Raw genomic sequence first — 11,690 nt, forward strand, 5'->3', positions numbered from 1 at the left:
AGAGTCAAGAGAGTTTACTCTGTTGGGATCAATTGTAGGAAACAGGGAGTATCTCTCATCTTGTTCCTTTCTGCGAAAGGTTTTGTCCGACCAACAACTTATGCCAGGCCTGGGAATTGGAAGCCTCATAGGATGAGAAAATAATCCATTTATTTGTCATTCATTTAGTTTATGTACAAGTATATTTATCGAATCCATCCAACAAAAGTATAGAAAAAGGAATTGGATCAAATTCATCTGTTTAATTCTAAAAATGTTAATGGAATTCATTAGTTTTCAAAATGCAATGAAACAGGCAATATCTAATCGATGTGTAGTTAGGGATGTTAAAACAATCTGTACCTGCCAATATCCGCGGATAAAATTCGCAGCAGATAGGAATCGGATATTAAAAATGGATATTCGCTACCCGTGGATACGGGTATTTTTGATACTCGCATGTTAACGGGACGGGAATGGGTATCATATCTGTACCCGTTAAACTTTAATTCAGAACAATACCCTCATATATATATATATATATATATATATATATATATATATTAGTAAAAAACATTATGAGTCTTTATTCAATAATGTTGGTCAGATTCTTACCCCACATCGGAGTAGATTACTTCCAGATACTATGGAGGCATTGATATGTCTCCAAGACTGGTTATAGACCAACATGAAAGGTAATGAAATTAACACTTTTACTTAGATATTTTAAGTGATTGTTAGAAATTTTTAATGAACTCCTTATGTTTACATGTTCTTCTAGATTAAAAATTGACAACATGAAACTTTATACAATATTACAAGATGTGGACATTAATGAAGTTAGTAATTTCTTTAATATTTCATTCAAAAATAAACTACAATATAAATTGTTAGTGATGTTTTATTTGTTTGTTTTTCAAGAATCAATTGGAGAAAATGGATTTGTTGATCCAATCACTAATTATGATTAAATATTTGTTTATTAAAATACTTTTGTAAATATCCGCGAGTACTAGTGGATACCCGCAAATATGAAAAAAATAGGCGGGTACCCGCATAACGGATACCCGATGAATATGATACGGGTACGTGGTGAATATTTATCCTGTGGGTAGGGTACGGGGAAGCTACTACCCGTACTCTACCCGTCCCGTTGACATCCCTATGTGTAGCAAACATATTAACAAAGTATAGTTTGAAGAATGCACATTAGGATTTATATAGGTTCATCCCAAATGTCAAGGTTATTTTCGGTTGTTAAAAAATTTCACTATTCAAATTCCTTGACAAATATAAATGTTTTTAAGTATATTTGTTAATTTTTCCCTCGATTGGAATAATAAGAACTACTCTCTAATTAGATTAGTCTCTAAATCATTTCTCTTTAATTTTTTTCATATCAATATCTTCATCCTGCCTTGCTTTAGTTAGGAAAATTTTTTATATAATCTTTAGAGCATTTTGTTTCTTCTAAGCTCGAATTATTTATAATCAATTACTTGAGGGTTAAATATATTTTTAGTTTCATCATACTCAGTGAAAATTAAAATTAGTCAATTTTTAAAACTTTAACCTAATTTAGTTCTCCAACTTTAGTATTGTATAAATTTAGTCATTTCAATCAAAATTTGTTAACACGTTTCAAAGACATCTTATGATAGCATTTGAGTTATTTACATTGTTTAACATATTTTTACTTCGATGTTATCATGAAATATCAAATAAACCTAACCAATTTAGTTAAAAGTATTAAATCTACACAATTATAAAATTGAGAAACTAAATTGAATCAAAATTTCAAAATAAACTAATTCTATTTTTTACCAAAAGTTAAGACATAAAACATATTTAACTCATTACTTGATCAATGAATTTGAATCGGTCGGATATTCTTCATTCAGGATATCAAACGTTTATATCGGTATAAACCCACCTTTTTCCAAGTACATTTCTTGAAATTTTTCCTTGTTACTTTTATAATTTTTTCATGCGTTCCTTCGCAGAGAATCAAAGGACTCTTTCTCTGAAAGAAATAGTCCATCTCTGTAAAGAAATGAAGGCCTTGAAAAAGACTGACGTTTACATCTACTACCTTCATATACTCTGACCTGTTTATTGTCAATTTTTTCGCCAAGTGACTTTGTTATTTCGAATCCTTAAAATAAAATCTAAGGCTATGGCCAAAACCCAGACAATAACCTACTTCAATCATTTCAAAGTAATACGTCCATGTTGACCTTGAGTCGTAAGATTTATAATTTCATAAAATAATAAAATACTGTTACTTTTACATGGGTTGAGCCTAACACCTCACTTTTGGGAAGTCTTCGTACCGACCATATAGGTACAGTACTAAATAAATAAAGACGTGCAAAAAAATGCAACACCGAGCCAGTGTGTTATTATGGCAGTAAAAAAGTTCAAACTGTATTCTCACATCAAATAATTTTTTTATTAATTGACATCACCTTATGAAGTAGAACCAATATATATGATTTACAAATAAGTATACAAGAACAAAATATAAACCTGCTTCATCTTGCTCATGTCAGGTGAGAAGACAAGAATTGAACCCTAAATCTCCCCGGCTAAACCAGGAGACTACCAAACTGGTGACAAGCAAATGCCCCATTTTAACTTTTCAAAATGACCACTGCCAGATTTGAATGGTAAAAGATCACATAGCCTTGTTGACATGAAAGTGAAGTTTTCAATAAAGAAGGAATTGGATAAATTGTCAATCCGGCAATAAATTGTCAATCCCGCATACCGAGTTCCACCTCAAGTTCATCATCATCTTCAAACAGCTTCAGAAGACGAGCATGCTGCTCTTCTCTCTTCTTCCTTTGCCATAATTTGAAAAGAAAAACACAGAATGCTATGACTGTCACCATACCAAGACATATAATAATTATCTTGAACCCCACAGAGCTTCTTGAAGCATGATGATTCATATATTCATTCTCATTTTTGGCATCTGAAGGATTGTTGTCTAGGCCTTCAAGGACACAAAATTTTCATAAGCGACCGATATAAGAGGCAGGGGACCTCTCCTGCTTTATTTTAAGAAATTAAAATAGATTAATGGATTAAAAAATTTTCTTCATTCACAGGTGTATGGTACATAACATTCTAAAGTAGTAACAAAGGCCAAAGGCTAAATTGTTAGATTTAACTAACTTGTAAAAGGGTGGAATTTCGAGAGCTATTAACATTTGATTAAATGTCCACTGCCATATCGGCATGGATTCCTTATCAGCGTATTTTAAACGCAAATAAAAAACACCAGACATAATTTCCTTGGTAAACCTAATAATTATCTGCACTTTACCTCGGTAACATTGTTAACAATGATGAGCAAATGATCAGAATCTCCACATAGACCACTTGTTGTATTTCATTTTATTGCACATAAAACCCTAAAAATCAAAATCATAAATTGTTCTATACCCTCAAATCAGCATTCATGGCATTCTCTCCCAACAGCAAGACACAAATTCATGAAAAAGAGTAGAGATACCCGAAAGGAGTTGCAGATGCAGAGAGATCAAGGCCAGGAGAAATGGGTACCGCAGAGACCTTATGATTAGCATCGTAGCTCACTTCTGTTCTCTTCTCTCTGCGCCTCTTTCTCTCTCAACAAATCTAGTTGAGGCGTAACTTCAACTATTTCAATTTTCACATCTGCAATCCAATCCAACATCAGACTCTCAACTACGTTAATTTCCCTTCACCTTCCTTTACTACCTGTACCTAGTTTTTTAACCTCCATGAATTTTGTAATTTCTCTTTACTACCATTGACAATGTTATATAAGATTTATCCGTTATGTTATGTGGTGTTATAAATGACTGCTAAAAACTTATTTTTATTCATAATGAATATGAAAGGTATTTTTGTTTTTATTTCATTTTACAAATAAATTATAATTGTGGAGACTTTATAATTATACAATTATAATTCATATTCGATTTTTTATGAATTTGTAGTATCTTTGATAGAAAACAAATTATTAATTTCTTAATAAATTTAAATCTATTTAAAATTAACATATTTCAGCTAAATTTTTGCAATGATGATCATTGTTATGAACAATAGTTAATTGAAAAGAAAATATAAACATAATAATAACATTAGCCATTATAATATGTTTGTGGTTCTTTGTTTGGGAATCTATAAGTAGAGTTCAAAATGCAGTTTGATACACTTTGATTCCGTCTTTTTTTTATCATTTAATTATAAATTTTATTAAAAGAAAATCTCAAACAAACTGGTCTGGCACTATCCAAAAATTATTATTTGCACTAGGTGGCTAGCTTGAAGAAAAAACATGCTAAATCAGATACCAATCTAATTGGGAAACAATGAACAAATGAGTGGAAAACTGCATATTATTTTTTGTACAATTTTTTTAAATATACTAATCAATATTTTGTTTGTAATCCAATGATATATATTTCTTATGTGTCACGAATTTGCTTACAAGTTACAAAAACCATGGAGAGCTTACAAAGTTTTAAACTTTACTATTTAATCTTAGGAAAATGATATTTCAACAAAAGTATTTTTTACAAGTTTTTGACAATGGTGACGTGGCAGCGGTTTTTTTAAATTTTTATTATCAAAATGTAAGTTAGCACGTGCGGCAGAAAGAAAGGAAACTGAAATTAAAATGTAAGTTAGAGAGAGAAAGTGAGGAAGAGATAAAGGGGGAAAGTGAGGGTGCGAAGTGAGAAACCGTATCGGGAGAGAGAGAGAGGAAGCAAGGTCGCTGAAGTTTCTGGTTCACTAAAAGTGAGATTTTAGAAAGAGAGAGGATGGGAGAAAGCGAGAAACCGACAAAGGGAGAAACACGAAAGCGAGAAAGATAGAGAGAAAGAGGGATAAAGCGAGAACGGGAATGAGAGAGTGAGAGGAGTGAAGCATTGGAGATTAGTGGTGGAAAATAGCAGTCATTGCCGCCGTTTGGGTGGGTTACCGGAGACAGGTCGTAGAGGAAGTCGTCGACGACAACGAATTCGTCTTCCCGAGCGTACAATTAATATTGTGTTGGGACATTTGTTAAAAGAAAAAGGATATCGGGAGTTAATCAAATTAGTCAATTGTCATTTATGTGAATGTTAGGCAGTGCATGAATGATGGATAAAGGAATTTGTAAATTACTGAATTCATGAATGAATGATCCAAATAGCATATGTAAATGAACTTTACTGAAGTCTGCATTGAACAGACTAAACTTTGCATGTAACTCCCCACTTAGTTATGCGTCACTCCCCACTCATTTTTCGATTTGTTGTCTTGTGGGTTGTGTGTTGTTTGACAAAGCACCCAGTGTAGTTCATGGAGATTGGGTTATGGAGAAGAATTTGTAAGTCATTGAATGAAAGAGAAATGATCCAAATACCATATATAAATGACTTTGACTGAAGTCTGTACTGTCCATACAAAAATGTAAATGTTACTCCCCACATAGTTATTCGTTACTCCCCACTTAGTTTTGGATTGTTTTATTTGGTTTCTGTCTTGTTCATCAAAGCACCTAGTTTAGTTAATGGAGCATGGTTGATGGAGAAGACTTTGTCAATGATTGAATGAAAGAGCAATGATGCAATTACCGTATATGAACGAACTTTACTCAAGTCTGCACTGTGCAGTCAGAACATTGTGCGTAACTCCCCACATAGTTATTCGTTACTCCCCACTTAGTTTTGGATTGTTTTATTTGGTTTATGTGTTGTTCATCAAAGCACCCAATTTAATTAATGGAGCATGGGTGATGGAGAAGACTTTGTCAATGATTGAATGAAAGAGCAATGATCCAATTACCGTATATGAATGAACTTTACTCAAGTCTGCACTGTATAGTCAGAAAAGTGTGTGTAACTCCCCACATAGTTATTCGTTACTCCCCACTTAGTTTTGGATTGTTTTATTTGGTTTCTGTCTTATTCATGAAAGCACCCAGTTTAGTTAATGGACCATGGGTGATGCAGAAGACTTTGTCAATGATTGAATGAAAGAGCAATGATGCAAATACCGTATATGAACGAACTTTACTCAAGTTTGCACTGTGCAGTCAGAACATTGTGCGTAACTCCCCACATAGTTATTCATTACTCCCCACTTAGTTTTGGATTGTTTTATTTGGTTTGTGTCTTGTTCATCAAAGCACCGAGTTTAATTAATGGAGCATGGGTGATGGAGAAGACTTTGTGAATGATTGAATGAATGAGCAATGATCCAATTACCGTATATGAACGAACTTAACTCAAGTCTGCATTGTACAGTCAAAAAATTGTGCGCAACTCCCCACATAGTTATTCTTTACTCCCCACTTAGTTTTGGATTGTTTTATTTGGTTTCTGTCTTGTTCATCAAAGCACCCAGTTTAGTTAATGGAGCATGGGTGATGGAGAAGACATTGTCAATGATTGAATGAAAGAGCAATGATGCAATTACCGTATATGAATGAACTTTACTCAAGTCTGCATTGTACAGTCAAAAAATTGTGGAACTCCCCACATAGGTATTCCTTACTCCCCACTTAGTTTTGATATCTGTTATTTTGGTTTTGTGTTGTTTGACAAAGATCCCAGTTCAGTTCATGGAGCTTGGGTGCATGGAGAAGACTTTGGAAATTATTTAATGAATGAACAATTATCCAAATTGAGTATATAAATGAGTAAGTCCCCACTTTGGTTACAGTACTGTGCTTTCCCTATACTGAATTTAGACAAGTGCTCCTTTGAATGTCCATTTGATGATAGAAATTACATTTTGAGAGACTAAATGAATGTTCAATGTTCCAAAATGATACACTTGATTGAGTTTAGTGAAAGCTGGAACATTTTAAACATACAGTGTATTGTAGCTCCTTATATACGTTTGCGGTACTCCCCAAAACAATGTTTAACATAGCTTTAGTGAATAAACCACTTGAAGTTTTGATACGACGAACAATAGGGACAATATTAAGCAAATGGTTGCCGCCGACGAAGGAAGGTGGCCGTAGAGTTCGCAAAGCACTACCAACTCCAAAAGCTTCGTCTTCTGGATGATAGGGATAGTCTACCCGAAAACCGTAACTATCCTCCACTAATGACGGCGAAATGCTTGCCGGAGACACGCTTTCAGTGAACTGGAAACTCTGGCGACCTTGCTTCCTCTCTCTCGCTCGAAACGCTTTCTCACTTCGCACCCTCGCACCCTCACTTCCCCCTTTCTCTCTTCTTCACTTTATCTCTCTAACTTACATTTTAATTTCAGTTTCCTTTCTTTCCCACCGCACATGCTAACTTACATTTTGGCAATAAAAATTAAAAACAACCGCTGCCACGTCACCATTGTAAAAAACTTGTCAAATACTTTTGTTGAAATATCATTTTCCTTAGTCTTATGGGATGTACCTCTTATGTAACACGAATTTAATTATAAGTTACAAAAATCTACCCTTATTATTTGCACTAGGTGGCTGTCTTGAAGAAAAAAAAAAGCCAAATTAGATCTCAATTTAAGTGGGAAACAATGAACAAATGAGTGGGGAAGTGCATATTAGTTTTTGTAAATAAAATTTAAATATACTAATAAATCTTTTGTTTGTTATCCAATGACATATATTTCATGTACCACAAATTTGCTTACAACTCACAAAAACCATGGGGAGTTGCGTATTATTTTTCGTACAAAGTTTTAAATTTTACTATTTAATTTTTTCTTATCATCCTATGGGATGTACATGTTACATATCACGAATTTGATTATAAGTTACAAAAATCTACCCTTATTACTTGCAGTAGGTGGCTGGGGCTGGCTTGAAGAAAAAAAAAGGCCAAATCAGATCTCAATCTAAGTGGGGAACAATGAACAAATAAGTGGGGAACTGCATATTAGTTGTTGTAAGAAAAATTTTAAATATACCAATCAATATTTTGTTTGTTATCCAATGGCATATATTTCTTATGTACCACGAATTTGCTTACAAGTCACAAAAACCATGGGGAGCTGCGAATTATTTTTTGTACAAAGTTTTAAACTTTACTATTTATTTTTTTTATCATGGGATGTACTACGAATTTGATTATAAGTTACAAAAATCTACCCTTATTATTTGCACTATGTGGCTGGCTTGAAGAAAAAACAGGTCAAATCAGATCTCAATCTAATTAGGGAACAATGAGAAACGAGTGGGAAACTACATATTATTTTTTGTACAACTTTTTAAAATATACTAATCAATCTTTTGTTTGTTATCTAATGGCATATATTTCTTATGTGCCACGAATTTGCTTATAAGTCACAAAAAACATGGAGAGCTGCGTATTATTTTTCGTACAAAGTTTTAAACTTTACTATTTTTTTTTCGTCCTATGGGATGTAACCACGAATTTGATTATAACTTACAAAAATCTACCTTTATTATTTGCACTAGGTGGCTGTCTTGAAGAAAAAAATAGGCCAAATCAGATCTCAATCTAAGTAAGGAAAAAGGAACAAATGAGTGGGGCACTGCATATTAGTTTTTATAATTTTTTTTTAAATATAATAATCAATCTTTTGTTTGTTTCCAATTGCATATATTTCTTATGTAGCACGAATTTGCTTATAAGTCACAAAAATCATGGGAGCTGTGTATTATTTTTCGTAGAAAGTTTTAAAATTTACTATTTAATCTTTTTTGTTATTATCCTATGAGATGTACCTGTTATGTACCTGGAAATTGATTATAAGTTACAACAAATCTACCCTTCTTATTTGCACTAGAGGTGGCTGGCTTGAAGAAAAAAAAAGGCCAAATCAGATATTAATCTAAGTGGGGAACAATGAATAAGTGAGTGGGGAACTGCATATTAGTTGTTGTAAAAAAATTTAAATATACTAATCAATTTTTTGTTTGTTATCCAATGACATATATTTCTTATGTATCACGAATTTGCTTACAAGTCACAAAAACCATGGGGAACTGCGTATTATTTTTCGTACAAAGTTTTAAACTTTACTATTTAATCTTTTTTTATCATCCTATGGGGTGTAAGTGTTATGTACCCCGAATTTAATTATAAGTTACAAAAATCTACCCTTATTATCTGCGCTTGGTGGTTGGCTTGAAGAAAAAAACAGGCCAAATCAGATCTTAAGCTAAGTGGGGAACAATGAACAAATGAGTGGGGAAATGCATATTTGTTGTTGTAAATTTTTTTAAAATATACTAATCAATCTTTTGTTTGTTATCCAATGACATATATTTCTTATGTACCACGAATTTGCTTACAAGTCACAAAAACCATTGGGAGCTGCGTATTATTTTGCGCAAAAAGTTTTTAACTTTACTATTTAATCTTTTTTTTATCATCTTATGGGATGTTCTTGTTATGTACCACGAATTTGATTATAAGTTACAAAAATCTATCGTTATTGTTTGCACTATGTGGCTCGCTTTAAAAAAAAAACAGGCCAAATCAGATATCAATCTAAGTGAGGAACACTGAACAAATGAGTGGGGAAATGCATATTTGTTGTCGTAAATTTTTTTAAAATATACTAATCAATCTTTTGTTTGTTATCCAATGACATTAATTTCTTATGTACCACGAATTTGCTTACAAGTCACAAAAACCATTGGGAGCTGCGTATTATTTTGCGTACAAAGTTTTTAACTTTACTATTTAATATTTTTTTTATCATCCTATGGGATGTTCTTGTTATGTACCACGATTTTGATCATAAATTACAAAACTCTACCCTTATTATTTGCACTGGGTGGGTTCTTCTCTTCATCGAAACAATAAGGCCGTTATGCTCATTACTAAACTTGTTGAAGAGATAAAATAGAACCAAGATATATCTTTTTGATCAGAGGTTGAATCAATCATCAGAAGAAGAATTAGGCCAAAAATTAGGGTGTAGGGTGTAGGGTTTCGGGTTTCGAGTTTAGGGTTTCATGTATCAGGTTTAGGGTTTCAGGTTTAGGGTTTCGTTTTTGGGGTTTCGGGTGTAGGGTTTCAGGTTTTGGGATTTGGTGTTTGGGGTTTGGGTTTAAGGTTTCGGGTTTTGGGTTTTGAGTGTAGAGTTTAGTGTTTTGTGTGTAGGGTTTGTGGTTTCAGGTTTTGGGATTTGGGGTTTCGGGTTTGGGTTTAGGGTTTCGGGTTTAGGGTTTCATGTATCGAGTTTAGGGTTTTGTGTTTAGGCTTTCGTGTTTGGGGTTTCAGGTGTAGGGTTTCGGGTGTAGGGTGTAAAGTGTAGGGTTTCGGGTTTTGGGATTTGGGGTTTGGGGTTTGGGTTTAATGTTTATGGTTTCAGTTTAGGGTTTCTTGTTTGGGGTTTCGGGTTTCGGGTGTAGGGTTTGTGGTTTTAGGTTTTGGGGTTTGGGGTTTGGGGTTTGGGTTTAGGTTTTCGGGTTTAGGGTGTAGGGTTTCAGGTTTAGGGTTTAGGGTTTAGGGTTTTGGGTTTCATGTTTGGGGTTTCGGGTGTAGGGTTTCAGGTTTTGGGATTTGGGGTTTGGGTTTAATGTTTAGGGTTTCGGGTTTCGGGTTTAGGGTTCCTGGTTTCGAGTGTAGGGTTTTGGGTTCGGGTGTAGGGCATAGGGTTTCTGGTGTAGGGTTTCAGTTTTAGGGTGTAGGGTGTAGGGTTTTGGGTTTTGGGATTTGGGGTTTGGGGTATGGGTTTAAGGTTTAGGGTTTCGGGTGTGGGGTTTTCGGTTTCGTGTGTAGGGTTTCGGGTTTCAGGTTTTGGGATTTGGGGTTTGGGGTTTGGGTTTAATGTTTAGGGTTTAGGGTTTCGGGTTTAGGGTTCCTGGTTTTGAGTGTAGGGTTTTGGGTTTCGTGTGTATGGTTTGGTGTTTCAGGTTTTGGGATTTGGGGTTTGGGGTTTTGGGTTTAGGGTTTCGGGTGTAGGGTGTAGGGTTTCGGGTTTCAGGTTTAGGGTTTCATGTATCAGGTTTAGGGTTTCGGGTGTAGGGTTTCGTGTTTGGGGTTTCGGGTGTAGGGATTCGGGTGTAGGGTTCAGGTTTTGGGATTTGGTGTTTGGGGTTTGGGTTTATGGTTTCGGGTTGTGGGTTTTGAGTGTAGAGTTTAGGGTTTTGTGTGTAGGGTTTGTGGTTTCAGGTTTTGGGATTTTGGGTTTCGGGTTTGGGTTTAGGGTTTCGGGTTTAGGGTTTTAGGTATCGGGTTTAGGGTTTCAGGTTTTGTGTTAAGGGTTTTGTGTTGGGGTTTCAGGTTTAGGGTTTCGGGTGTATGGTGTAAAGTGTAGGGTTTCGGGTTTTAGGATTTGGGGTTTGGAGTTTGGGTTTAATGTTTAGGGTGTTAGGTTTAGGGTTTCAGGTGTAGGGTTTCAGGTGTAGGGTTTTGGGTTTCGGGTGTAGGGTTTTGGGTTTCGTGTGTATGGTTTGGTGTTTCAGGTTTTGGGATTTAGGGTTTGGGGTTTGGGTTTAGGTTTTCGGGTTTAGGGTGTAGGGTTTTGGGTTTCAGGTTTAGGGTTTCATGTATCAGGTTTAGGGTTTCATTTTTGGGGTTTCGGGTGTAGGGTTTCTGGTGTCGGGTTTCAGGTTTTGGGGTTTGGGTTTAATGTTTAGGGTTTCAGTTTAGGGTTTCTTGTTTGGGGTTTCGGGTGTAGGGTTTCGGGTGTAGGGTGTAAAGTGTAGGGTTTCGGGTTTTGGGATTAGGGGTTTGGGGTTTGGGTTTAATGGTTAGGGTTTCAGGTTTCGGGTTTAGGGTTTC

At 34.8% G+C, this 11,690-nt stretch overlaps 1 protein-coding gene across 8 annotated transcripts; it reads right to left on the reverse strand.

Annotated features, from left to right (window-relative positions):
- Positions 1 to 2,409: 2,409 nt before the first annotated feature.
- LOC114168720 (uncharacterized) lies at positions 2,410 to 3,803 on the reverse strand. Of its 8 annotated transcripts, none has more exons than XR_014986365.1 (3): positions 3,500 to 3,803; positions 3,311 to 3,398; positions 2,410 to 3,032 (listed from the first exon to the last, which is right to left on the reverse strand). XR_014986365.1 is itself a non-coding variant. In XM_028053631.2 (2 exons), exons 1-2 carry the CDS (start codon positions 3,570 to 3,572, stop codon positions 2,736 to 2,738), a joined length of 315 nt encoding a protein of 104 aa, XP_027909432.1. In that variant the 5' UTR covers positions 3,573 to 3,778; the 3' UTR covers positions 2,410 to 2,735. The 8 variants fall into 8 exon arrangements, 1 of the variants encoding a protein (XP_027909432.1); XR_014986366.1 differs by having other exon boundaries at positions 2,410 to 2,977; positions 3,500 to 3,802; XR_014986364.1 differs by lacking the exon at positions 3,311 to 3,398.
- Between the last annotated feature and the right edge of the window lie 7,887 nt (positions 3,804 to 11,690).

Source organism: Vigna unguiculata, chromosome 11 (assembly GCF_037176805.1).
Source record: "Vigna unguiculata cultivar grain cowpea cultivar isolate G323 ecotype 2 chromosome 11, ASM3717680v1, whole genome shotgun sequence".
Classification (NCBI taxonomy): domain Eukaryota; kingdom Viridiplantae; phylum Streptophyta; class Magnoliopsida; order Fabales; family Fabaceae; genus Vigna; species Vigna unguiculata.